The 27,423-nt window shown below is 44.2% G+C and overlaps 1 protein-coding gene across 3 annotated transcripts; it reads left to right on the plus strand.

The window, feature by feature from the left end:
• The first annotated feature begins 89 nt into the window (after nucleotides 1-89).
• On the plus strand, nucleotides 90-25,481 carry FLOT1 (flotillin 1). Of its 3 annotated transcripts, none has more exons than XM_070936667.1 (13): nucleotides 90-106; nucleotides 4,216-4,275; nucleotides 6,781-6,856; nucleotides 7,412-7,502; nucleotides 10,859-11,002; nucleotides 11,872-11,991; nucleotides 13,566-13,661; nucleotides 14,461-14,613; nucleotides 15,416-15,597; nucleotides 18,900-18,945; nucleotides 19,042-19,179; nucleotides 22,696-22,860; nucleotides 23,941-25,481. In XM_070936667.1, the coding sequence occupies exons 2-13, from the start codon at nucleotides 4,233-4,235 to the stop codon at nucleotides 23,974-23,976; spliced, it is 1,290 nt and encodes a 429-aa protein (XP_070792768.1). In that variant the 5' UTR covers nucleotides 90-106; nucleotides 4,216-4,232; the 3' UTR covers nucleotides 23,977-25,481. The 3 variants fall into 3 exon arrangements, with proteins under 3 accessions (XP_070792768.1, XP_070792770.1, XP_070792769.1); XM_070936669.1 differs by having other exon boundaries at nucleotides 23,944-25,481; XM_070936668.1 differs by lacking the exon at nucleotides 90-106 and adding an exon at nucleotides 966-1,004.
• The last annotated feature ends 1,942 nt before the right edge of the window (nucleotides 25,482-27,423 follow it).

Consider the following 27,423-nt stretch of genomic DNA (forward strand, 5'->3'; position numbering starts at 1 on the left):
TGTGGAAAAGCGAAAGTGAGCAGCCAGCGAGGGCTGCCGGGAAAGGCGTCGGCAGGAAGGGTGTGTGCCTGTTCGGAGCAGAAGGCAGCGGGTCCTGGGAAGGCAGGTAGGGCCTGGGCGTCGGGGACCCGGGCGGGGAGGGTGCCTTGCGCCAACGAGCAGCGGGCTGATGAGAAGCGGGCAGTTTCAAGATTGCACGCAACTCCCGTTGGGGAGCGTATCCTTTTCCCCCTTTGCGCTTTTTGCAAAATACACACGAATAATAAAAACAGGCCTGGGCTGCTGCTTTTTTTTCAGAGAGCGGCGCTTGTATCCTCAGAGAAATTGTTAGCCTAATTAAACCGTCGCGGGGCTAATAAACCCCTAGGAATTTTTTTTAAAAAAGCTTCGTATTACCGTAGAAGATTTCCACACTACAGGATGTGAGGTTGTCATCCTGTAGTGTGGAAATTTCCCGGATCATCTTCCTCCTTGGGTGTGGGTGGGTGCTTATTTTGAATTACAGATAACTCACTAGTCCTCATGATTCTACCCGCCTTAGAAAAGCTCTGCTTTTGATCTAAACACCCCGTGGCTAAATGCACTGCTTAAAGAATTTAATCTTTCTGTGGGAAATGGCTCCAGGGTTGGGTTTTGCCAGAGGGAGGGGAAAATATAGTCTCTGCCATTGATTGATGTACATTGTACTTAGAAAAAATATACAGCCAGAAGCAAGACTTGATGGGGAGCAGAGGGTGGCAATTAAAAGGGATGAATATCAGTAATTAGGAAGAATTGGCATTATTGAGCATTGAAATGCTCTGCTTAGAATAATAGTGCTGGATGGATTCCTTTCACAGAACCTTGTCCTGAGAAGGGGTTGGACTAGGTGACCTCTTTGATCCCTTCCATTTTTATGTATAAATGCATGTCACCCATTGCAAAAGCTCCGGGCAATTTACATTACAGATAGTCCTCAACGTACGACCATAATGGAGCCCAAGATTTTGGTTGCTGAGTAAGAAGTGAGTTGTGGCCCATTTCATTACCTTTTTGCCCCTGTTAAGTGAATTACTGCAGTTATTCAATGAATCACGCCGTCATTAAGCGAACCTGGCTTCCCCGCTCTCTTCGTCGGAAGCCAGGTGGGAAGGTGACATGCTGATCACATGACTTGGGGATAGTGCAACTATCAGAAATACATGCCAGTTGCCCAGCACCCAAATTTTGATCATGTGTCCATGGGGATATACAATGGTTGTAAATGTGAAAACCGGTTATAAGTGACTTTTTTCATTGCTACTGTAACTTTGAACGGTCACTAAATGAATGGTTGTAAGTCAAGGACTACCTGTATTTTATGTAACATTCAACATTCTAAAACCATCCAACATTCTAAAATAACCTTCTGACCTTCAAAACAATCTTAGATTAGGGTTTCTCAACCTTAAGATATGTGGACTTCAACTCTCAGAATTCTTAGCAATCAATGGCCATGCTGGCTGGGGAAATTCTGGGAGTTGAAGTCCATATCTTAAAAGTTAGGAAGGTTGAGAATCACTGCTCTTTGGTTATGTGTTAGACGCAAGTATCTATTGTGTTAACAATTAACAAGTGCTCTTGTAGAATGATGTTCTTCATCCAAGCACATGCGTTGTGACTTTTGTCATAGTTTTGTGTCAGGATGTGTAATTGGCTGGAAGGTGTCGAAGGTGTGGCTGCCTTCAAAAGTGTTCTGGAAAGTTTAGATAATTCAAAGGCAAACTTAATTAACCAGACCTGGGGTGGAGATCACTCACCAGTTCTGAAATAGCTATATAACTTCCTTGCCCTGTCTTGGAGATGAATCCAAAAGTCAATCATAGGAGCCTTGGTGGCGCAGTGGACTAAACTACTGTTAAAAGTAGCACTTAGCTGCCAGCTGCCTGCAATTACTGCGAGTTCAATTCTCATCAGGCTCAAGGTTGACTCAGCCTTCCATCCTTTCGAGGTAGGTAAAATGAGGACCCCGGTTTGTGGGGGCAATAAGCTGACTTTGTATAAAATAGAACACCGCTCAGGAGGGGCCAAAAAGCCCTACTAAACAAAAGTATGAAGGCTATTGCTTAATGCATTGTAAGCCACCCTGAGTTTCCGGAGAAGGGCGGCATATAAATCGAACAAACAAACAAACAAACAAATCAATCAATCAATCAATCAATCAATCATGAACTTCAAAGCTCTGTAAGACTTGGAATTTGTATATATGTCCCTTTTCATATTGATCAAAGTCAAGTTCCAAGCATCTCCACATCTGAGAAGTCTTTGGCAACTAAGGAAACACAAGCATGGCTGAGAAATTCTGGGAGTTGAGATCCAAAAATCTTATAAAGTTGCCAAATTTGGAGATCCCTGCAATAGAAGTTTAGGAGCAGTGGACAAACTCTGATCCACTTGCTTGTGCTTTGTTTTTAAAAAATTGGTTATTTCAGCTCTGAGGATTCCAGAGACATGCCTAAGTAGCAGAACTCAAAAGTTGCCAGATTTGTGATCTAGGAGATTCTCTGGATTAGGTGCCTTTCAGGTGTGTTGGGAGTTTCTGACCTCCATCTTTTGACCTCCATCTCCAGTTCATGTAGAAACTGTGGGAATGGACTCTAGCACATCTGGAGAGCACCAGGTTAAGGAAGGTGCCGTGTGAATGTTCATAGAAATGAGCAGCTTCGGCTACACCAGGATTTCCCAATCTTGACAACTTCCAGATGTGTGGACTGTGTGAAATTCCAGGAGATGGAATCCATATATTTGGAACTTGCCAAAATTCCTGGGTTGACTATGACGACTAGTAAGAAGACTTTGTTATTGGAATATCCCTGGACTATTGTTTTACTATCTATTGCTTTATCTGTGTATGACCTGGACTGTTTATTAGACTGTGCTTTATTACTATTTCCTAAAAGTAAACACAACTCAGTGTATCTGTGTGTTGGTTGTAGTTATTCGCAACTGCTCTCAGTCGCTTTCATGTGCATACCCTTGCTACTCTAGGGTTGCTCTGCGAATTCCTTAACAGCCTCTGATGATTGCGCGACTCAGCTGGGATCGTCAGAAGCTTCTAAAAGCATTTTTTCTGCAACCTCTTCAGCCGAAGAGGTTGTAAGAAAAAAAATGCCTTTAAAAGCCTCTGGCGATCCCAGCTGAGTTGCCTGATCGTCAGAGGCTTCTAAAAGCATTTTTTTCTGCAACCTCTTCGGCCGAAGAGGTTGTAGAAAAAATGCTTTTAAAAGTAAAAAAAAAAAAAAAGTTGGCCAAGCCCACCCAGTCACATTCCCCCCCCCCCTCCTCACCAAGCCATGCTCACTGAACCAGTAGTAACAAATTTTAGATTTCACCCCTGGTGTAGTGTATTTTAATTCTGAGTGAGGATGAAAAAACTTCTAGTTCTGGAGTGAACTATATCTCCCACTATTGGCCATCTCCCACTATCCAGCAACATCTGGAGGGCTTCACATTGTTCTACCCTGATGCAAGCAGGATGTATTTATTTATTTGTTTGTTTGTTTGATTGATTGATTGATTGATTGATTTATATATGCCACCCTTCTCCGGAGACTCAGGGCAGCTTACAATGCATTAAGCAATAGCCTTCATACTTTTGTATATACCTGCTTAGTAGGGCTTTTTGGCCCCCCCGAGCGGTGTTCTGTTTTATACAAAGTCAGCTTATTGCCCCCACAAACCGGGACCTCATTCCCCTATCACAACAGGGGAAACAGAAAGGCCAGATATGAAATAAGATATGAAACAAGAGCAGCAAAGAAGATTAGGGGACTGGAGGCTAAAACATATAAAGAATGGTTGCTGGAATTGGGTATGTCTGGTTTAATGAAAAGAAGGACTAGGGGTGACATGATAGCAGCCATCCAATATCTCAGGGGCTGCCACAAAGAAGAGGGAGTCAACTTATTCTCCAAAGCATCTGAAGGCGGGACAAGAAGCAATGGGTGGGAACTTATCCGAGAGAACAAACCTAGAAATAAAGAGAAATTTTCTTACAGCGAGCACAATTAATCAGTGGAACAGCTTGCCTTCAAAAGTTACAGGTGCTCCAACACTGGAGATTTTTAAGAGGTTGGACAACCATTTGTCTGAAATGATATAAGGTCTCCAGTTTGAGCAAGGGGTTGGATTAGAAGAGCTCCAGCCTGCTTCCAGCCCTGCTATTCTGAAATATCCAGTTTCCTTTTTCTTTTCCAGACTCTCTAGCCGTCAAGATGTTCTTTACCTGTGGCCCCAATGAAGCTATGGTTGTCTCGGGTAAGTGCTCCATTTCTTGTTCCTTTTTCTTAGCTTTCTTATCCAATTGGATCAGCCTTCAGGGTGGCCACAAAATGTGGCAGTATGCTTAATGTCAGGGTTCCAAGTAACCCCCCCCCCAACGAAAGAAGACTCCGAGGCTTGAGTTTCCTCAAAGTTCCATTTTATTAGAGATGTCATATTGGTACATCTGGGAAAACCCGAATCTGAAAGTTTCCAGGTTTTCCCCACCCAAAGGAAAGTCCAAGCCCCTGCCCAGCACCCACAAATCCATCACATGGTCCAATCAAAGCACCATCCCAGCTGGAGATGCCTCCCAGCCACTCCCCTCCAGGTGCAGGGCAAGATGTCCTTGACTCTCTGAGAAAAGAATGTTATTATGACTACATATCACCCTTGCTCCATACAATCCCCCCTCCCAGTTTCCCACAGTAGTAATTGTGGCAGGCCTGAAGGCCCAATGCAAAAGTTGGCTTCCAGGCCTGACACCTTTGTTCAAGCTAGCCATGATTTCTTTCAGATTGCTCTGTTCCAGAACGCATGGATCGCTTTGTACATTCAACCATCTTTGGGCTGTTCAGATGAAGTTGGCTCTTTAGGATTTCGTTTGGAGAAACCGTTTTCTCCTCTTTTTAACTATTCAGTGCTTTTATTTTCACAAAGTGGATTTCTTCCATCAAGGGCTGTCCCTCTGGTTGTGCCGGCTTCCCGTTTCCTAACAATCATATTTTGGCTGCACAAGCACAGGCTCAAACTTTTTATTAATAGGGCTGTGCAGCATAGGGCAACTGTATAGTCCTAGGAAAAGACACAGCTGCTTTAAAGAGTTATTGAAGAGTGTTAAAGATCATTTCTAAAGCAGATTTTTGGAACAGAAGCCAAAGTGCTTCACTTCATAAACTATTCCTTTGGAATAGTTTATGAAGGAAATCTATAACAAAATCATACCCTATTGGATAGTCTTGATCACCAATCCCCGTGCTTCTTTGTAGAATACAGGGAGTCCTTGACTTATGATCACAAAAGGGACCAGAATTCTCATTGCCAAGCTGTCAGACTTCGATGCTATCTCAAAATAAATGAATTTCCGAACTGCCAATCTTTAAGGAAATTTTCTCTTTATTCGAGTACAGCAACCGGATCATGGCTTGTGCGGTCAGGACTGACCTTTGCCCCCCAATCCCTCCCTTTCCGATCCCCAATTCTCTGCTTTTCATTGGCTATCTTCCAAGTCACTTTCCTGACTTCTTTTCTCGTCAGTTCACAGGAATGTTTCCCCCCCTCTTCATTTCCAAGGAGACCGAGCTTCAAAGGGATTTAGCAGGCAAAAGTTCAGGCTTTATCTCCCTCTTCTATGTCAGCGCTGAGACGCTGACACAAGCGAGGTTGTTCTTATGTGACTTGTGCCTAATTTTTATGCCGCAGTTATTAAGCAAATAACTGCAGTTGTTAAATGAATCACGTGGTCATGAAGCAAATCCGGCTTCCCTCATTGACTTTGCTTGTTGGAAGCTGGCTGGGAAGGTCAGCCTCTGGGAGGCTGCGACTGTCATAATTACATGCCACTTGCAAAGTGCCTGAATTTTGATCACATGACCATGGGGATACTGCAACGGTCGTAACTGTGAGGATCAGTCATAGATGGAGACTGGAGGCTAAAACATATAAAGAATGGTTGCTGGAATTGGGTATGCCTAGTTTCATGAAAAGAAGGACTGGGGTGACATGATAGCAGTGTTCCAGTATCTCAGGGGCTGCCACAAAGAAGAGGGAGTCAAGCTATTCTCCAAAGCACCTGAGGGCAGGACAAGAAGCAATGGGTGGAAACTAATCAAGGAGAGAAGCAGCCTAGAACTAAGGAGAAATTCCCTGACGGAATAATTAACCAGTGGAACAACTTGCCTCCAGAAGTTGTAAATGCGCCAACATTGGGAGTCTTTAAGAAGAGACTGGACAGCCACTTGTCTGAAAGGGTATTGCGTTTCCTGCCTAAGCAGAGGGTTGGACTAGAAGACCTCCAAGGACCCTTCCAACTCTGTTATACTATTCTATTCTAGATCACTCTTTTTCCAGTGCCGTTGTAACTTCAAAACGGTCACTAAACCAATAGTTGTAAATCGAGGACTACTTGTATTACAATCAGTTTCCTATTCCTTTAATTCAGGGATCTCCAAACTTGGCAACTTTTAAGACTTACGGACTTCAACTCTGAGAATTTCCCAGCCAACATGGAATTCTGGGAGTTGAAGTCCGTAAGTCTTAAAAGTTCCCAAGTTTGGAGACCCCTGCATTAATTGGCCATATTTCTTCATTTTCCCAAAGAAATGACCAGTTTCTGTGCCTCCGAAACGGTTTTCTGTTGAGCTCCTTTTGTTTTTTATTATCAGTTTTCAAAAAAAAAAAAAACCCAAAATGAACAGTTGACCGAGGAATCTGATTGACTGGGCTGATTGAGGGATCTGATTGTCTTGGGTAGATTCTGCACTGTTTTATCTCTTTCCCCAGGTTTCTGCCGCAGTCCCCCAGTGATGATCGCTGGGGGCCGGGTGTTTGTGGTACCGTGCGTACAACAGATCCAGAGGTAAATCTTTCTGTGGAGGCTCTATTTAAAGATATCCAGGATCTCACCAAAGTTGGACTAGTCTTTTCAATGAGCAATGGTATCCTGTTGGTTTCATAGTTGCCCATCCAAAAACTAACCAGGGCTGACCTTGCTTAGCTTCTGAGAACAGTCAGGGTTGGTAGGATGCTGAGGCATTCAGCCATGCTGGCATCTTTAAAACATTAATCTTATAGGGTGTTGTGGATTACAAGTGGAATTCAAGTTTGCCCTATTTTGCTCTCAATAGATAGAAACACCAGGTGACATGTTTGTTAGATCTAAAACTTCATGGATGTGTTGTTTGCAGGGCTGGATTTAGATGAAAAGAGGCCCTAGGCTATTCCACTTATGAGGCCCTTTCACCTATAGTGCAAGTGTAATTTTAATTTTGCTAACAATTTGAATGTAGGCCCCTCTTGATCTTGAGGCCCCCTCTTGATCTTGAGGCCCTAGGCTGAAGCCTAGTTAGCCTATAGGAAAATCTGGCCCTGGTTGTTTGTATGTGTTTTAACCCTTTTCTTTCCCCTCTTACAGGATTTCACTTAACACTCTGACCCTGAATGTGAAGAGTGAGAAAGTTTACACCCGGCATGGAGTCCCCATTTCAGTCACTGGCATCGCACAGGTAATATTTTTATTCAGCAGGACACTGAAGGATATCGTGGGAATATCAAAACACCTGAAGGCAGGGCAAGAAGCAATGGGTGGAAACTAATCAAGGAGAGAAGCAACCTAGAACTAAAGAGAAATTTCCTGACAGTGAGGACAATTAACCAGTGGAACAACCTGCCTCCAGAAATTGTGGTGCTCCAGCACTGGAGGTTTTTAAGAAGAGACTGGACAGTCCCTTGTCTGAAATGGTATAGGGTTTCCTGCTTGAACAAGTGGTTGGACTAGAAGATCTCCAAGGCCCCTTCCAACTCTGTTATTCTGTTCTGTTCTGAGAAACAACCTAACCACTGGGGAAAAGCAGACTACAATCCCAACTGAATTCATTTTATTTTCCTATTCCTCTGGTGGATTTTTAGGTAACGTTTCGGCCATCCCTGAAATGATGTATTATCTTCCACTTGCTTCCTTGTGCAAAATGCATCCAACTGGGCCTCAGTTGTGCCCAGCGTTAAAATCATCGAATACAGGTAGTCCTCAAATTACAAACGATGGTAATAGAGTCTTGCCCATCATGGTTGTAAATCAGGACAGTTGTAAAGAATAGAATAGAATAGAATAGAATAGAATAGAATAGAATAGAATAGAATAGAATAGAATAGAATAGAATAGAATAGAATAGAATAGAATAGAATAGAATAGAATAGAATAGAATAGAATAGAATAGATTTTTTATTGGCCAAGTGCGATTGGACACACAAGGAATTTGTTCTGGTGCATACGCTCTCGGAGTACATAAAATAAAAGATATGTTCATCAAGAATCATAAGGTACAACACTTAACGATAGTCATAGGTTACAAATAAGCAATCAGGAAACAATATCAATATAAATCATAAGGATACCAGCAACAAGGTTACAGTCATAAGTAGGAGGAGATAAGTGATGGGGACGATGAGAAGATGAGAAGATTAATAGTAGTGCAGACTTAATAAATAGTTTGACAGTGTGAGGGAATTATTTGTTTAGCAGAGTGATGGCGTTCGGGAAAAATTGTTCTTGTGTCTAGTTGTTCTGGTGTGCAGTGCTCTAGAGCGTTGTTTTGAGGGTAGGAGTTGAAACAGTTTATGTCCAGGATGCGAGAGGTCTGTAAATATTTTTACAGCCCTCTTTTTGACTCGTGCAGTATACAGGTCCTCAATGGAAGGCAGGTTGGTAGCAATTGTTTTTTCTGCAGTTCTAATTATTCTAAAGTGGGTTGGTCCTGTGCCTGACCCAATTTTACAACCTTTTTTTAGTGGATGTCGTTAAGCGAATCGTCAAATGAACCATTTGTTCACTATGGACATGGTTTTGCCCAAAAGCAGGACTCAATGCCAGGTTGGGCAAAATTGTAAACTGATCATATGAATATAGGACACCGTAGTTTTGGCCTGGTTGCCAAGCAGCTGAAGTGCAGTCAGCTGATTTGGGGGGGGGGCGTGAGGACAGGATTCAGAGCTTTGAATCCTGATTTTAAGTACAGGTAGTCCTCAACTTACAACCCTTTATTTAGTGGCGGTTCAAAGTTATAATGGCCCTTTTTCACACTTACAACCAGTGATGGGATTCAAGTAATTTAACAACCGGTTCTCTGCCCTAATGATTTCTTCCAACAACCAGTTTTCCAAATTGCTCAGAAAGTTAACAACCGGTTCTCCCGAAGTAGTGCGAACTGGCTGAATCCCACCACTGCTTACGACCACTGCAGCATCCCCAGGATCAAAATCCAGCTCCTTGGCAACTGGGTTCATATTTATGACGTTTGCAATGTCTTGGGGTCATGTGATCCCCATTTGTGACCTTAGGACAAACAAAGTCAATGGGGCAGCCAGATTCCCAATGTCAGGTTTCCAAGTGATGAACCCCATTCAGAAAAGAAATAGGCAAAGTCCATCTTCCAAAACAAATTTCTTTTATTTAGGTAGGCATCAAATTGGCAAAGACTGTTGTAATTCCGGATCTGACACAAACCGGAATTACACCACATAATATTGAAAATTAGAAACATCCCACAAAAGTCACACTCCCCAATAAAAGTAAAATCAACATTGCCCAGTCTCTTCAAACTCCACCTTCAGCTCTCAGCAAGGACAGCCAAAGTTCCCACGGGAAAGAAGATCACCTAGCCAAAATAATGCTCACTATCTATTCCCTCCTTCCACCTTAAGAATGTGGCAAGCCCGAAAAAAAACTTATAAAACAGAGAAAGAAAAGGAATAAATGAATGTAATATAAAGCTAACAAAAATGGCTACACATATGTCAATTTCGGGCTCGACACTCTTAACAACCGTGTTACTAATTTAACAACTGCAGTGATTCACTTAACAACTATGGCAAAAACTGTTGTAAAATGGGGCAAAACTCACTTAACAATTGTTTCACTTAGCAACATACGTTCTGGGCTCAGTTGTAGTTATAAGTCATGTATACATTGGAACTAGACTGTTGTTTCTCTATGTCATATAATTTATTTGGGTATATGCAAAATTTTGTATTTATTTATTTTGTCATGTTTATGTAGTATATATTGGAAGTGGTGACCCTTTGAGAATTGCATGCAACGAAATTTCATTTTAATGTATGCCGATCAGTGTACATTCAAAGTGACAATAAAGTTATTCTAAGTCTAAAGTTATTTTAAGTCTGTAACCCCAAGATAGATATGTCAGAACCTTAATGATTGCTAAGTGACTGGTCATAAGTCGACCACTACCTGTTTAATGAAGGGATGCCGTCGCTCAGTGGCTAAGATGCTGAGCTTGTTGATCGAAAGTCGGCAGTTAATCGGTTTGAATCCCCAGTGCCATGTAACGGGGTGAGCTCCCGTTACTTGTCCCAGCTTCTGGCAACCTAGCAGTTCGAAAGCACGTAAAAAATGCAAGTAGAAAAATAGGAACCACCTTTGGTGGGAAGGTAACAGCTTTCCGTGCGCCTTTGGCCTTTAGTCATGCCAGCATCTTTGGACAGCGCTGGCTCTTCAGCTTTGAAACAGAGATGAGCACTGCCCCTTAGAGTTGGGAACGACTAGCACATATGTGTGAGGGGAACCTTTACCTTTACCTGTTTAATGTTGGGGGGACCTTAAGAGGTTTTCAGCCTTCAACCTAGGACAGAATTCTCATAATTCTGACAAATGAAGCGTTGCTTGATTTGATGTGATGGAACTCTCTTTTGAGACGGAGAGTACAATCACTAGTTGCTTAGAGAAAAAAAACCACCTTAGTCTGACAAACCCCATATGGAGGGAGGGGAGATCAGATATGAGCAGGAAGCGCTTCCCATCCTTCCTTCTTTCACTTTCTAATCTACACCATTTTTTCCCACCTAGGTGAAGATCCAGGGCCAGAACAAGGAGATGCTGGCAGCTGCTTGTCAAATGTTCCTGGGCAAGTCTGAAGCAGAAATTACACATATTGCTCTGGAGACCTTGGAAGGGCATCAGAGAGCCATCATGGCCCATATGACAGTAGAGGTAAGGCTCTCTACCGCTCTCCGTGGCACACGGAGCCATATCTGTGGGCACGCAAGTGTTGCCCTAGCTCAGCTCCAGCGCGCATGTGCACGCCGGCCAGCTAATTTTCGAGCCTTCTGGAAGTCGGGAAAGGGGCCGTTTCTGGCCTCCAGAGGGCCTCTGGATGGGGGGGGGGGGAGGCCATTTTTGCCCTCCACAGGCTCCAAGAAAGCCTCTGGAGCCTGGGGAGGGTGAAAAATGTGCCTACTGGGCCTACCAGTAACCTTTTTGCTGTCGCAGGCCAAAGGTGGGAGAAGCGCGGGGGGGCAATGAATTTGGGTGTGGGCACATACACCCGTGATCCCCCCCCCCCGCAACCCCCCCTTTTGGCACACAACGGCAAAAAGGTTAGCCATCACTGCCCTATGGACTTCAACTCCCAGAATTCCTGAGCAGCTTGGCTGTCTCAGGAATTCTGGGAGTTGAAGTCCATAGATTGTAAAAGAGCCACATTTGTCCATCCCTGCCCTAGGCTATAGGATAAAAAGAAGAGTTTGTGCTGCTTTTATCATCATCTTTTAATGACCCCATAATCCCTTGCGGGGTGGAATCTGGGCTACTGAATGGAGCTGAGTGTTTACTAGCCGGATGCCCTTCCTGTCACCAATGTGGAGGTTTTTTCAGCAGATATATTCTCACTGTGCCCAAAGAGAGAAATATCAGCCTCTTATCTAGGCTCGAACTCACAGCTTCCTGATTGTGAGACGAGAGCTCCACCTCTAGGCTACTGCACCACCACTCTAGCTGATGCTGCTTCTAGATGGGCTTAAAAACTGGTGAACAGAATCTGTGCTTGTTTACTGACATAGTTACCTCTCTTTGTTAAACAGGAAATCTACAAGGACCGCCAGAAGTTTTCAGAGCAGGTCTTCAAAGTTGCCTCGTCTGACTTGGTCAACATGGGGATCAGTGTGGTCAGTTATACCCTCAAGGACATTCACGATGACCAGGTGCACATATGTGCTGTTTTGTATCGATGCAAACCATTTTCCATGTCACTGAGAAAGTTCAATCACAGAGATATTTTACGCAAGAGATTACCAAGGATGTCTGATTCAGCAATAGAAATAGAAAACCAGCATCAACCTGTCCCAACATAAAATAGAATTACTTGATTGGTTTTTTTTTTCCTAATGAAAAAATGATACGAGGTTCTTTCTGATACTGACAATCAAGTTTTGGGCTGAACGTATTGATTGATTGATTGGATTTATATTTGTCAGTCCTTCCAACATCGGCCAAGTCAAGAAATAATTATATTAAGTTTGATCGGAACTATGGTTGTAGGCAGGGGTGAAATGTAAAATTTGTTACTATCGGTTCTGTGGGCGTGGCTTGGTGAGGGGGGGGTAATGTGACGGTGGGCGTGGCCAACTTTTTTTTTTTTTTTTAATTTTTCAAAGCATTTTTTCTACAACCTTTTCGGCCGAAGAGGTTGCAGAAAAAATGCTTTGAAAAGCCTCTGACAATCCCAGCTGACTTGCCTGATTGGCAGAGGCTTTCTTTCTTTTTTTAAAGCCTCTGACGATCACAGCTGACCTGTCTGAACTGCAGAGGCTTTCTTTTAAAAGTAAAAAAAAAAAAAAGCCTCTGATGATCCCGCGGCTCAGCTGGGCATAGTGGGGGGGGGCGCAGGGATTTATGCTACCAGTTCTCCGAACCACCCGCCGCCATCGCTACCGGATCGGGTGATCCGGTCCGAACCGGGAACATTTCACCCCTGGTTGTAGGCTACAGTAACAAAATCTTGAAAGTGTTCCTATAGTGAATTAAGGTGGAACCAAAATGAATTTTTTTCACAGTTTCCTGGGGTTAACGTGTTTTGTTGTTGCAACAATCATTTCCACATTGTTTCTCCAAGGACATTTTAAGGTAGCATACATATTACTCTCTTCCTATTTTTCTCCACAACAATCTTATGACATAGGTTGGGTTGAGAGAGAATGATGAGTTCAAAGTACTTCAGGGAGAGGATTAGAACCTGGGTTTCCTCATCTGGGACAGGATTAGAGCCTGTCCATTCTGCAGTTGTTCAGTCACCCAAGAAAAAAAAGTCAGAATTCAGGCATTAAAACGTAAAGGTTCCCCTCACACATACAGTATGTGCTAGTCGTTCCCGACTCTAGGGGGTGGTGCTCATCTCCGTTTCAAAGCCAAAGAGCCAACACTGTCCGAAGACGTCTCCATGGTCATGTGACCGGCAAGACTAAATGCCAAGAGCGCACGGAACGCTGTTACCTTCCCACCAAAAGTGGTCCCTATTTTTCTACTTGCATTTTTCATGTGCTTTCAAACTGCTAGGTTGGCAGAAGCTGGGACAAGTAACGGAGCTCACCCCGTTACGCGGCACTAGGGATTCGAACCGCTGAACTGCCGACCTTTCGATCGACAAGCTCAGTGTCTTAGCCACTGAGCCACCACATCCCTTAATTCAGGCATTACCAGATTTTATTTGCACAATGAGTATTTTCTGTATTCTGGATTGCTTTTTCTGACCATCATTGTCCCCTTTTGTCAATTGTAGGATTATCTTCATTCTCTGGGAAAAGCCCGAACTGCTCAGGTACAGAAGGATGCCAGGATTGGAGAAGCTGAAGCCAAAAGGGATGCTGGCATCAAGGTGAGCTCTTGGGCAATTGTGGAAGGTCTTTGCCTATGTGACTATCTACCTGGTTTTAGAGATTGCTGGAGTGTCAGGCCTGGAAACCATCTTTTGCATTGGATCTTCAGGCCTGCCACATCTACTACTGTTGGAAACTGGGAGGGGGGATTGTATGGCGTAGGGGAGATATCTAGCCATAATAACATTCTTTTCTCAGAAAGTCAAGGACATCTTGCTCTGCACCTGGAGGGCTGGAACTGGGAGGCATCTCCAGTTGGGACGGTGCTTTGATTGGACGGTGCTTTGATGGACATATGGGTGCTGGGCAGGGACTTGGACTTCTCTATGGGTGGGGAAAACCTGGAAGCTTTCAGATTCGGGTTTTCCCAGATGTGCCAATATGACATCTCTAATAAAATGGAACTTTGAAGAACTTCTAGAGGTTTTTAAGGAATGATTGGACAGCCATTTCTCTGGCATGGAATAAGGTGGTCTGACTTGGGCAGGGGGTTGGACCAGAAGACCTCTAAGGTCCCTTCATGCACTATGATTCTAAGCAGGTTCAGATCTGGATATTAATTGGATGGGAGACCACTTGGAAACCCCAGAGCTGTAGAAAGGAAGGCCGTGACTGCCCAACGATTATCAACAACCAAATAGACTTTCCCATGAACTCACCAGGAGTCAAACAAAAACTTGAGAATCTTTTTAATCAAAACTTCTTTGATGCTCATAGCTTTTGCACTATCTCTGAGCTCTTGCCTCTCTCTTCCCATTGGGCACTGCCTCTTGAGTTCTCCCATCTTTCCGCCTCTAGGAAGCCAAGGCCAAGCAAGAGAAATTGTCGGCTCAGTTTATGAACGATATTGAGATGGCCAAAGCCCACCGAGATTTCGAGCTGAAGAAGGCTGCTTACGACATCGAGGTGAACACACGGAAAGCAGAATCGGACTTGGCCTATCAGCTCCAGGTGAGCTACCCACCGCGTAGCCAGTCAAAGGGATTGGCAGATGGCAGAGACGGAATAAGTCATAGCCTATTTTATTCTCAAATGAAACATGTGCAGAAAAATGTTTGTGATTCCTGCCCCTGGTCACATCCTTCATTTAGAGCAGGTCTCTGTCCAACCATGGCAACCTTAAGACCTGTGGACTTCAACTCCCAGAATTCCCCAGCCAGCAAGGTTCGACAGCCCTGATCTAGAGCATCATCATCTCTAAATTTGCTGGATGTTGACATATTGAACCGTGAACAAGCTTCACGAGGAAGTTTCTGAACACTTCAGAGCAGTGGTGGGATTCAAATAATTTAACAATTGGTTCTTTCTCCTAATGACCAGCTGGGTGGGCGTGGCCAGGTTATGTGACAGGCAGCACTCAGCTCCCTGCACCCCCCTGGGAGCAAAAATGGCCCATGGGGGAGATGCGCCCCCCCGCGCCCCTTTTTTGGGCCTAGGAGGCCTCCCTGCAGCCTCCTGGAAGCAAAAATGGGCCGTGGGAGCGGCCACTCTGGTTTTGGGCCTAGGAGGCCTCTCTGAAGCCTCCGGGTCATGAAACCGGCCACGGGGGGGCGGGGGCGCACCACACACTCCCACGCCCCATTTTGGTCCTAGTAGGCCTCCTGACACTTACCTGAGAGCCAAAATCGGGCACATGGAGACTCCTGGGAGGAGAGGGGAGGGGTGGAGCCAGCCAGCAATTTAACTACAGGTTTACCCGAACCGGCTGAATTCCACCACTGTTTCAGAGTGTTTTTCTGTATCCTTCACGCAGGTGGCCAAGACCAAGCAGAAAATTGAAGAGGAGAAGATGCAAGTCTTGGTTGTGGAGCGAACTCAGCAGATTCAGATCCAGGAGCAGGAGATGATCCGTAAGGAACGGGAGCTGGAGGCCCAGGTCAAGAAACCAGCCGAAGCAGAACGTTACCGGTTGGAGAAATTAGCCGAGGCTGAAAGGTACAGGCATTAGACTCCCATATCCCCCTCTTTTTTCCTTCCTGTCCAGAATCTGCTCCTATCCCCCTCTTTTTTCCTTTCTATCCAGAATCTGCTGTTATTCATCATAGAAAAGCATTTTTCAAGGAGGAAACTGATGCTGGCTATACCCCTTTAGAGTACAGGGAATCCTTGACTTATGGCCATAATTGAGCCCAAAATTCCTGTTGCTAAGTGAAATGTTTGCTAAGTGAATTTTGCGACCCATTTTACGACCTTTCTTGCCACGGTTGTTAAGTGAATCTGGCTTCCCCCATTGATTTTGCTTGTCAGAAGGTCATAAAATGTGATCGCATGACTCCCCGTGACGCTGCAACCATCATAAATATGAGTCAGTTGCTAAGCATCTGAATTTTGATCATGGGGATGCTGCAACCGTTGTAAGTGCGAAAAACGGTCACAAGTCACTTTTTTTCAGTGCCGTTGTAACTTTGAACAGTCCCTAAGTGAAATGTTGTAAGTTGAGGACTACCTGTAAAGCTGAAGGGTCAAATAATGGAATGAATCTCCACAAAAATAATACTGATAGTCCTTGAGTTATGACCATAATGGAACCTGTCTGGTCATTAAGCAAACCAGTGGTATGCAACGGGGGCTGTTTTTGCCAAAAGCCCAAAGTAAATTCCCTCTTTTGGGGGGCAAAACTAGTATAATGGAGTCAGGACACTTCAAACTGCTATAAATGTGACTTGAATGCTACATGCCAGTCACGTAACTGTAGAAGGTGGCGATGGGCAACTGTCAGAATTTCAAATCCGGGTGGTAGGTATCCCACAGATAGGTCTGTCCAAGCCACTAAGCGACTGGTCATAAGTCGAGGACTACCTGTACTCCCCACTCACATACCAGAGATGGGTTTCAGCAGGTTCTGACCAGTTCTGGAGAACCGGTAGCGGAACTTTTGAATAGTTCGGAGAACCGGTAAATACCACCTCTGACTGGCCCCGCCCCCATCTATTCTCTGCCTCCCAAGTCCCAGCTGATCGGGAGGAAATGGGGATTTTGCAGTAGCCTTCCCCTGGATTGGGGAGGGAATGGAGATTTTGCAGTATATCTTTCCCCTGGCACGCCCATCAAGCCACGCCCACCAAGCCATGCCACGCCCACAGAACCAGTAGTAAAAAAAATTTGAAACTCACCACTGTCACATACGATGCGTAATCTGAAATAGTAAAATCCAAAAATAACTCATCATACTAGGCGCTGATGTATCTGGGCTATGCAGAGAACTGACCTGTGGCAAAACTCCTTGGACTGCACCATTTGAGAATTCATTTAAGGATGGTTTGCGTGGCTGAATGCTTAATTTTCAATCACATGTCTCGGGATTCCTGCCCAGCAATGCATTGTGTCAGGAAGACAGTTATCACAGTTGAGATACTTTTTCTAACTTCAAAACTCTTTTTAGAACCCTGTAGCCTTGGAGCAGGGGGTTGGACTACAAGACCTCCAAGGTTACTTCAAACTCTGTTTATTCCTTCCCTTCCCTATTTGGGATAGAGTCAGGGTGATTGAATATATTGACTGTTTACAGGCCAGATGCTCTTCTCACACACCATAAGTGAACTATTTATTCCCAGCAGATATATATTTTCTCCGCAACCTAGGAGAGAAACATCTGCCACTACCTGGGATTGAACTCACAACCTTCCGAGTGGGAGGCGAGCGCCTTCACCACTAAACTACCAGGCTGCTATTTTTTTCTAACTTCAAAGAGGTCTAACTTTCATCCTTTGGAACACCGTTCAGTCCCATTTTGCAATTGTCAGCCCATAAATTTCCCATCCTTTTGCCTCAAAAGGCAACTGAATGGTTGTTTTTTTCCTGGAGAAAGACAGTTATTTTTGTTTCTGAAGAAAAAAAAAAAAAAAAACGAGTCCAGTTGCCTTTTGAAAAAGCATCTTTGAGACAATTGTAGATGACTGAGAATCTCCACAGGCATTCTTTAGCCTTTGCTGTTTGATGCAGAAAAGACTTCCCAGCATGGCTTCCACGCATATAATCCTTTTTGATTTCCTGCAACTAACTCTCCAGTTGCAAACCAGGATTACCATGCCGGGCCCTAGAATAATAAGCCTGTTTTCTTGCTCCAGGTTTGTCACCTCAAACTGCTGTCAAACCCTGTCGTTTTTCAAACCTTGTCATATTTTAACTTACTGCACCTGTGTATGGTTTGCCAATTGCACAGTGGCAGATAGGACAGCACTCCAAAGGGTTAATGTCATCGCCCAGAGGCCTTCTCCCCTCCTTGGAAGAGCTTTATAGCTCCCGCTGCCTTAAGAAAGTTCAAAACATCCTTAAAAATCCATCTCATCCTGGGCACCCTTATTTTGAACTATTACCATCTGGCAGACGGTACAGGACAATAAAAACAGACAAATAGGCTGAAAAACAGCTTCTATCCCAGGGCAATAACTATATTGAATTCTACTTTATAGTGTGACACTAATGCAATATCGGGGGTTTTCAATTTACCGTATTTTTCGGACTATAGGACGCACCTAGCTTTTGGGGAGGAAAAAGGAAAAAAAAAATCTGCCTCTGCCTCCCAGCAATTTGTCGCCTTGCAGCAAATAGCAAACAGCCTGGTCAGCTTCAGCACAGCCTGATTTAGCATGAGCAGCTGGTTAGCGGTTGGATCTGCCTCCTGCAATACTGCCTATCAGCTGTTCCAGGCTGCGGGGATCGCTACCGTTGTGCCCATTGCCACTGCCGCCTATCACCACCTCCGTGGGCCCCATTTTCGGCCTCTCTGCATCCCATTTTGGCCCATTCCAGGCAGCAGGGATTGCCACTGCTGCCTATCCCTGCCGTCGGGAACCGGCCAAAAATGGGACGTGTGGAGGCTGAAAATGGGGCGCGTGGAGGCTGAAATCGGGACGCGCGGAGGCTGAAAACGGGACGTGCGGAGGCCAAAAATGGGATGTGCAGAGGTGGCGATAGGTGGCAGAGGTGATGGGCGGTGGCGATCCTCGCAGCCTGGAACAGCTGATAAGCGGTATTCCAGGAGGTAGATCCATCTGCCAATCAGCTGCTTGTGCTAATTGTATAGAATATGAAGAATGTGTGTTCTTGTTTTATTTTTATAGTCTTTTTTATGTATAATGTACACTGAAGATAGCATTTAATTTCGTTGTACGAGGTGCAATGACAGTAAAGTATTCAATTCAATTCCTGGCCTTCCCCTCCATTTTGGGAGGCCAAAAGTGGCCTTTGACTGTTGGATGCTGGGCAGACCATGTCCCTGTTTTCTTCCCAAACAGGACTCAGCTCATCATGCAGGCGGAGGCGGAGGCCGAAGCCATCCGGGTGAGCCATTTCTTCTTCTCTACCTCATGGGAATGAAGAGCAGGAAGAGGTGGATGAGAACTTAGCTTATCGTGAAATCCTGTTTTCGTTTTTTAGGTGAAGGGCGAGGCTCAGGCGTACGCAGTTGAGGCCAAAGCTCGGGCTGATGCTGAGCAGATGTCTAAGAAGGCAGAAGCTTTTAAGCAGTATCAAGAAGTTGCCATGGTGGACATGCTTTTGGAGAAGCTTCCAGAGGTAAGCACGTCCTCCCTGTGTAATCCCAAGGAGAAAAGAAGGGAGATGAAAGTCCCAAAGGTGCTTTTTCAGGAGGCAACTGGACTTTCTTATTTTTTTCTTCTTTTGAAGACGTTTCACTTCTTATCCAAGAAGCTTCTTCAGCTCTGACAGGACAGTGGGGAATGGAAGGATTTATATTCCTTGCAGACAGCTGGACATTTTCATCCTTTTAGAGGGTCCTTGAAGCACTTGGAGGTTTATTTGTGTCCTCAGGGTCACCTGAGTAGTGCTCCTGATTCCTGTAATCTGCATTTTTTTTTTTTCCTCTGGAAATCCATTCCTACTCCCACACCCAAATTAGTGTTCATCCCAAATTGTTTAGCTAAAAGTCTGAGGACACACACAAACCTCCAAGTGCTGGCTGGCTATTAAGTCACTAATTGTAGTTTCTTTGTGCCTCAAGGCTTGAAGGCCTTGACATAAAAGAATGGTACTATCGACATCTGAACAAAATCACCACAAAATCACCGTGGGATATGTTAATTGGACAAAGCTGCCAACTAACTTCTAGTATAGATAAAGGAGAATATTTGCATTTCAGGGTTGAAGTGAGGGGGTCTTTGGTGCTTTCCGAGTCTGGTGGTTTTCTTGAAGACATTTCATTACCCAAATTAGGTAACATGCAACAAAACAACCAGACTCGGAAAGCACCAAGGACCTCCTCACTTCTAGTGCAGTTAGTCCTCGGCTTATGACTTAATAATTAAGTCTGGAATTACGGTTGTAAGTCATCGCAGTTGTTAAGCGGTTAACACATGACCAATTTTATCCAATGGATGTTTTTTTTTGCTGGAAACCAGAAGAATATGGCAAAAACCAGCAAAAAAATGCCAAAAATCACAGTCACATGACCAGAGGATGTTGGAAACAGCTGTAAACGCGGGTTGGTTGCCAAGCGTCCCAAAATGAAATCGTAAGAGGAGGGTGCTAGCATTATCAGAACTTTGAAATTTGGTCCTGGTTATGTTCTGTAATGTTTGTAAATAATATTTTTTTTAAAAAAAAATATGAAAAGTGATGTTTCCAAAAGCTTTCCCTAGGAACCCCAAAACAAACACATATTTATGGAGTTCGTTCTCCATACTGATTCCTTCTGACTTTGGCACACATTTGTGACTCCACATCCCAGAATTGTCCTTTTACAGATAGTCCTCGGCTTACGTCCATTTGTTCAGCGACAGTTCAAAGTTATAGCAGTGTTGGGGGGAAAAAATGGACCTATTAACCAGTCCTTAAAAGTTTCAGCCATCACAGCATTCCTGCAGTCAAGACGATTGCGAACTGGCTGCTCGTGTACCCAACTTATAATTTTGATATCTCGGAAAACCGTTGTCATGTTATCATCATTTATTATCTTTTTGGCGGCTTCACAGAAACAAATTCAGTGGGGAAGCCAGCAGGAAAAGTTGCAAGTTGCTCCAGAAAGTCATTCCCACTTTTTCTCCAGCCCACAGCCCATCCCTTACCTACATTCAGCCTCCACTGGCTCTCCCAAGCTATCCCTCAGGCTGCCCCTCAGGGCACCTTCACACCAGGGGTGAAATCCAGCAGGTTCTGACAGGTTCTGGAGAACCGGTAGCAGAAATTTTGAGCAGTTTGGAGAACCAGCAAACACCATCTCTGGCTGGCCCCAAAGTGGTGTGGGAATGGAGATTTTGCAGTATCCTTCCCCTGCCATGCCTACCAAGCCACGCCACAGAACCAGTAGTAAAAAAATTTGGATTTCACCGCTGCTTCACACCCCTGATTTAGGATTTCTGCCTCTTCCTGCTTAATGACCCACGTGTCCTGGTTTACAACAGCAACCAGCATTGCCCAGGATTGCTGTTACTGAGCAATGTGGTCATGTAATGTCTGCTTGCAATTGCCATCATAAGGTGAGGACTAACTGTACAGACAGTCTTCGACTTATTGAGCCCAAAATTTCTGTTGCTAAGCGAGACAGTTGTTAAGTGAATTTTGACCCATTTTACAACCTCTCTTGCCACCGTCCGTTAAGTCAACCGCTGCAGTTGTTCACTTAGCAACATGGTTGTTAAGTGAATCTGGCTTCCCCCATTGACTTTGCTGGTTAGAAGGTCACAAAAGATAATCACATGACCCCGGGACACCGCAACCGTCATAAGTATGAACCAGTTGCCAAGCATCTGAATTTTGATCCCATGAACCATGGGGATGCTACAACGGTCGTAAGAAATGGTCATAAGTCACTTTTTTCAGCGGTGTTGTAAGTTCAAATGTAAGTCAAGGACTACCTGTAATTCGGGAGAACCAGATGCGGCCTGCCATTTGACTGGTGGATATGGTTGTGGGCCGCAGGCCTTTTGCAGATATCCGTAATCTAAGTCAGAGGTGTCAAATTCAAGGCCTGCAGGCCAGATTTGGCCTGCGGGATGCTTAGATATGGCCTGCAAGGCTGCCCTGGAAACAGCAAAGAACCAGCCTGCGGTGCCTCTGCCAGCGAAAATGGGGCCCGGCCTCCCCCCAGCTCTGTTTTCGCTGGCAAAGGGCTAGCAAAACAAACTAAAAACAAAAGAAGAAATGTTTGCATTTGAGCATGCAAGAAGGGACAGGAAAGGAGAAAGGGAAAGAGGAAAGACAAAGAGGAAGATGGGAAGAAAGCAAGGAAGGAAAAATAAGGAAAGGGGGGAAGGAAGAAGAAAGTAGAATGAAGAGGGAAGGAAAAAGAAAAGGGAAGGAAGGAAGGAAGGAAGGAAGGAAGGAAGGAAGGAAGGAAGGAAGGAAGGAAGGAAGGAGAGAGAGACTATAATGAGAGTGAGGAAGGGTCTGAGGGAAGTCTTGCCTTAGCACTTGGCCACCACTGGTGCACCACCGGCACGAGTGACATCGAGATGGCCACACACGGCCACCACGGCCATGCCCCCCAGCTGCCCCAAAATCAAACATCACCCTGATTCAGCCCTCAATGAAATTGAGTTTGACACCCCTGGTCTAAATGGTCCCTTTGATGGTAATAATATTTTGCTTTCATATGCTATTTTGCGCTGGAAAAGTCTTCAATTAGAACTTTCCCTAATTTTTTTTTCCCCACCCCAAGAACCTTGTAAGGTAGATTGATCAGAGAGAGAAGACCAAAGTCATCTCCTCCCGCTCTCCTGACTTGAACGGCAATTTTTTTTATTTAATTTTTTTTAGCTCTTTTTAGCTTTTTAAGTGTAAATTGGGTTTTAATTGGATTGTTTTAAATTCTGGGCCAAAGCTGTATAATTCTTTTAATTGACTTTAAATTTTGTATTGGTATGTTTTTATCCTTGGCTGTGCACCGCCCTGAGTCCAATAGGAGAAGGGCGGTATATAAATTGAATAAATAATAATAATAATAATAATAATAATAATAATAATAATAATAATAATAATAATCATCATCATCATCATCATCATCATCATTTCTATATTCCCGTTTGCTATCTTAAATCATTAGGCTACCCTCTGTCTTTGACCTTCCCTTCACAGATAGCCGACGAGATCAGCAAACCATTGGCTTCCGTGAGTAAGATCACCATGGTGTCGAGCGGGAACGGAGATGTGGGTGCCGCGAAGATGACTGGGGAAGTCCTGGAAATCATGAATAAACTGCCTGACACTGTTGAGAAACTGACCGGTGTTAGCATCTCTCAGGTATCGCTCAAGGATTGCTGAGCTGTGGGGAGGAAGGGGTGGAGCAAATATAAAGCCCTTCTCAGTAGAAACTAGCTAGAGTAAATATGTAGTTACCTATCCTAGCTTCCATTCCATATTTAGTGGATTAAATAGAACCCAAAATTTGAGCTGTATGGAAGGAGGAATAATAATTGGTTGGAGACAAAGATGAGCAATACCTTGTTGTTATTTCTAGGTTTCATCTGGACGTAGGTAGGCTGAGATACTTTTAATGAGTGTGCTTGCTAGGAATGCTGGGAGTTGTAATTTTTCAACAGGAGCCTGGTGGCGCAGCAGACTAATAGCCTGTTATTAACATTCAGCTGCCTGCAATTACTGCAAGTTCGAATCTCCCCAGGCTCAAGGTTGACTCAGCCTTCCATCCTTTCTAAGGTGGGTAAAATGAGGACCCAGTTTGTGGGGGCAATAAGCTGACTTTGTATAAATATACAAAAGGATGAAGGCTATTGCTTAACGCATTGTAAGCCACCCTGAGTCTCCGGAGAAGGGCGGCATATAAATAAAAATAAAAATAAAAATAAAATAAAAATTTAGTGTGCCACAGATTGCCTATGCCCTATGCCAGTGGAGAACTTCTCTGTTCTAGCAGCTGTTTCGTCTCAATCAACCTTGCCCAATCTAAACATCTTCCAGATGAGAGCTCTTTAATTTCCAGAATTCCCCAGCGAGCATGAGTATTATTGAGATCTCTTGGGGATGAAGAAGCAAAACACCTAATAGCAATAGCACTTAGACATATGTACCGCTTCACAGTGCTTTTACAGCCCTCTCTAAGCGGTTTACAGAGTCAGCCTATTGCCCCCAAACAATCTGGGTCTTCATTTTACCCACCTCAGAAGGATGGAAGGCTGAGTCCAACCTTGAGCCTGGTGAGATTCGAACTGCCAAATTGCAGTCAGCTGGCAAGTCAGCAGAAGTGTACTGCACTCTAACCACTGCGCCACCGCGGCTTTAATTCATATTTCAGTGGGGAAAGTGTCCATGTTCCTGGAAGTGATGACTGAAATTTAATTTTTGGGGTGGGCGCTGTCTCTCCAGCAGATGAATCAGAGGAAACCAGGACGGATGAACTGACGGCTCAGAAGGAGAAGGAAAAGTCGTCTTGAGGGTGAACACCCATGAATCATCATCAATATGCACCCATATTTAGCATTCCTCCTATCGGTGCCCTCCTGTGAATGCCAAACCTTTCTTATGGACAAGATTGTTGCATGTCGACCAGTATCTGCAAATGTTGAGGTCTTGTTACTCTGCTGTAGCACCGGGATAGCTGGTGATGTCGCAGGGTGGACCTGTGTATACTGATTTCCACCGTAAAACAGGATCCTGTTGTTCCTTTCCTTGATACTGTTTTTGCTACCTGAGCCTGCTGGTCACTAGATACCTTTTTCCTATAAGCAAGCTATCCTCAAGGATCTAACAATGGGTCTAGTTCTAAAAAGGCTGGGAAGGATATAAGGATGGAGTAAGGATGAAGGTTGAAACCCAAGATCTGTTCTTTTTAAAGGCCAGGTGGGTGACAGGGATTTCTAGCAAGGTGAGGTAATTTAGGGTTTTGTTCAGTCGTTTCCCTAAAGAGTTGCCGCCTATGTACAGAGAGGAATTCGGTTTTACAGTTCTTATCAAACCTAGTGATGGGTGGGTAGCCCAGTTCTGTTGATCTAAACCAAGGGTGGGAAACGATGGCCCCTTTTAGGACTTGTGGACTTCAACTCCCAGAATTCCTGAGCCAGCCATGCTGAGTTCAGCCATGCTGGCGCATGAATTCTGGGAGTTGAAGTCCACAAGTCCTAAAAGAGGCCATCTTTCCCCACCCCTGATCTAACCCTTCCCAACTTGCTTCATATATCAACATCTCCATGTGTGTGCCATAGTGTTTGGTGCTACTTGTAGCTAAGATTCCTCAACTTAGCAAACTTTTTCCTTTTGGGTCTTTTGTCTTTTTCTTCTGTCCTCGCCTCGCCACCACCTTCCCAGTCCTTAATCTCACTTTTGGAGGGGGAGCCTGTGTCCATAGCAGCTTTCCTGTGTTAAATCAGAAAGCTCTCCCTGCCAAGAAGACAATCCACACGGCAACAAGAGACTCCCTCAGGATATGAATGTTCTAATAGGCCTCTCTTCTGCCTGCATGTTCATTTCCTTTTAAAATTGTCATCTGAATGTGCCTTATATCTGTTTGAACTAACGGATTAGATATATATATCATCATTTCCCTAAAAGGGAAAATATAAAAGGCCCTCATTTTCACTGTCTAGTTATTATTATCTCTGCCCCAAGTTTTTGAACGCTCCCTGAAGCTTTTCAGTTTTGTACGGTAACTGCTGATGCTTGTTGTCCCAAATTGTTAAAGGAGGCCACCTGCTCATATCTTCACGAAGCACACTCAGTCAGACGGTAGCCCTTCTACAGTGGCTTAACTATCACCCCTGGACCTGTGCTTTTGGATTCACATATGCCGTGTTTGGCCTACTTGCTTGCTTGTGTGTTATGGCCTCAGCATGGTGCCTTGTCTATGTTCGTCTGAAGAGAAGGACAGTCCATTCTTCATACTACTAAGAATAAAGGCCAAGATTAATTAATGCCTTCTGTGTATCCATTTCTACTTTCTGGTCCATGTTTTCACCATCTAATATTTGAAACTTGCTTGAGTACAGGTAGTCCTCAACTTACGACCACAGTTGAGCCCAACATTTCTGTTGCTAAATGAGGAATTCGTTAAGTGAGTTTTGCCCCTATTTTACAATTTTTCTTGCCACATTTCTTAAGTGAATCACTGCAGTTAGTAACACATTTGTTAAGCGAATCTGGTTTTCCCACTGACTTGGCTTGTTGGGAGTTTGCAAAAGGGGATCACATGATCACCACCACCCCCGGGACATTGCAACCGTCATAAATGTGAGTCAGTTGTCAAGCATCTGAACGTAAATCACGTGACTATGTGCACTAAGTCACTGCAGTGTGCTCTGTGTCACTGTAATGGTCGTAAGTGTGAAAAATGGTCACAAGTCACTTTTTTCAGTCCCGTTGTAACTTTGAACAGTCACTAAATGAACTGTTGTAAGTCGAGGACTACCTGTATAGAAAATACATGGCGCAAGCTGCATTTCTTCTGTTTTCACATGCGATCCTGCTTTATCAGTATAGATATAATACGAATTTTGTCTGCATAATCTCTAACATTCCTTTGGATTGCAGTTGGAGTGATTATTTATTATGGTTGGTTACACAGTCATCCAGATGATTAGGCTGAGGTTGGCATTTTTTTAATCCACCTATCAAGTTCCTCCCAAAGACCTGAGATAGGCACACATTGTTGTGGAATATTAAATTTATCATCACAGAATGTAAGCTGTTCCAAGTAAAGCTGCCTTTTGCAATTGACCGATAGCGATTTTTGTCAATGCCAATGATGTTCAACGTTGCTTGAGATTGTTGTTGTTATTATATCACACGTTGATGGTCAATGCAAGGGAGAGAACCTATGTAATACTCCTGCTTTTTATATTCCCCATAACAACAATCCTGTGAGGAGGGTTGGGCTAAGAGAGAGTCACTGGCCCCAAAATCACCCAGCCGCCTTTCGTGCCTAAGACAGGATTGGAACTCACCGTTTCTTGGCTTCCAGGCCAGCATCATAACCACTACACCAAACTGGTTCTAACCATGAGTATCTAGGAGCCCCAAATTGTATTTCTCTCAGTGTCTAAGCCAGGGGTGTCAAACTTGTGGTCCGCGGGCCGGATGCATCATGCGTTGGCCATCCCCAACCCCATTTTAGCAAAGGGGGGGAAAGTTGTGATATGTCACATGATGACGTCACGAATTTGACACCCCTGGTCAAAGCCATGCAAGCTGCTATGTAAAGAGAGGTTTGAGCTGTCAGGAATTTTTACTGTGGATAATAAAGAGATCATACAGCTAATTTAGTGGATGGTTTCACATATTCTGTGGAGGCATAATACGTATTGCTTCATTTGCTTTTTGTTCAGTATGTATGAACCCAGTTCCTTGTTTGTAAATCAAAGTGTATGGCAAAATATATAGATTTAAGCCATTAAAATAAACCTTGGTTTTGCGTGATCCATAAATGCAGCTGGGCTTGGTACAAGGCAGTGTTGAACCTCAGCAACTTCAAGATGTCTGGACTTCAACCCCCAGAATAACCCAGCCAGCATAGCTGGAATAAGGCAACCTTCTATGGGTGACCCATCTAGCCAAAAATACTCCATCTAGCAAGTGGGCCGTTTACACCTTGCTGTGTAACTCCAAAAGAGGAGACAGAAGGGCACCTTTCCAAGCACAATGCAAATTCAGAGCGCACAACTGATTTAAATAGAAATACAAGGCATTGGACACAAATGGGGATGCTTACCAGCTTCATCCAACTTCATCCAAACGTCCCAAACTGTTGATGCATACATAACCAAATTCTCGGTCTAAAGTTGCAGTCTGAATCTGGTTGTTTAAAAAGCAATTTTGTTCATGCTGGTGAGTTGAGATTACAGCTTCCACATTTGATGG

The sequence above is a fragment of the Pituophis catenifer genome, unplaced genomic scaffold (assembly GCF_029215685.1).
Source record: "Pituophis catenifer annectens isolate HBS135680 unplaced genomic scaffold, rPitCat1.0.hap2 SCAF_2, whole genome shotgun sequence".
In the NCBI taxonomy this organism is placed as follows: domain Eukaryota; kingdom Metazoa; phylum Chordata; class Lepidosauria; order Squamata; family Colubridae; genus Pituophis; species Pituophis catenifer.

Excerpts from the sequence above, each read along its gene's own strand:
- FLOT1 (XM_070936667.1), top strand. The coding sequence starts at position 4,233 with ATGTTCTTTACCTGTGGCCCCAATGAAGCTATGGTTGTCTCGG. Across the intron at positions 14,614-15,415 it reads ACTTGGCCTATCAGCTCCAG|GTGGCCAAGACCAAGCAGAA; the intron begins GTGAGCTACCCA and ends TCCTTCACGCAG. Across the intron at positions 18,946-19,041 it reads CGGAGGCCGAAGCCATCCGG|GTGAAGGGCGAGGCTCAGGC; the intron begins GTGAGCCATTTC and ends TTCGTTTTTTAG.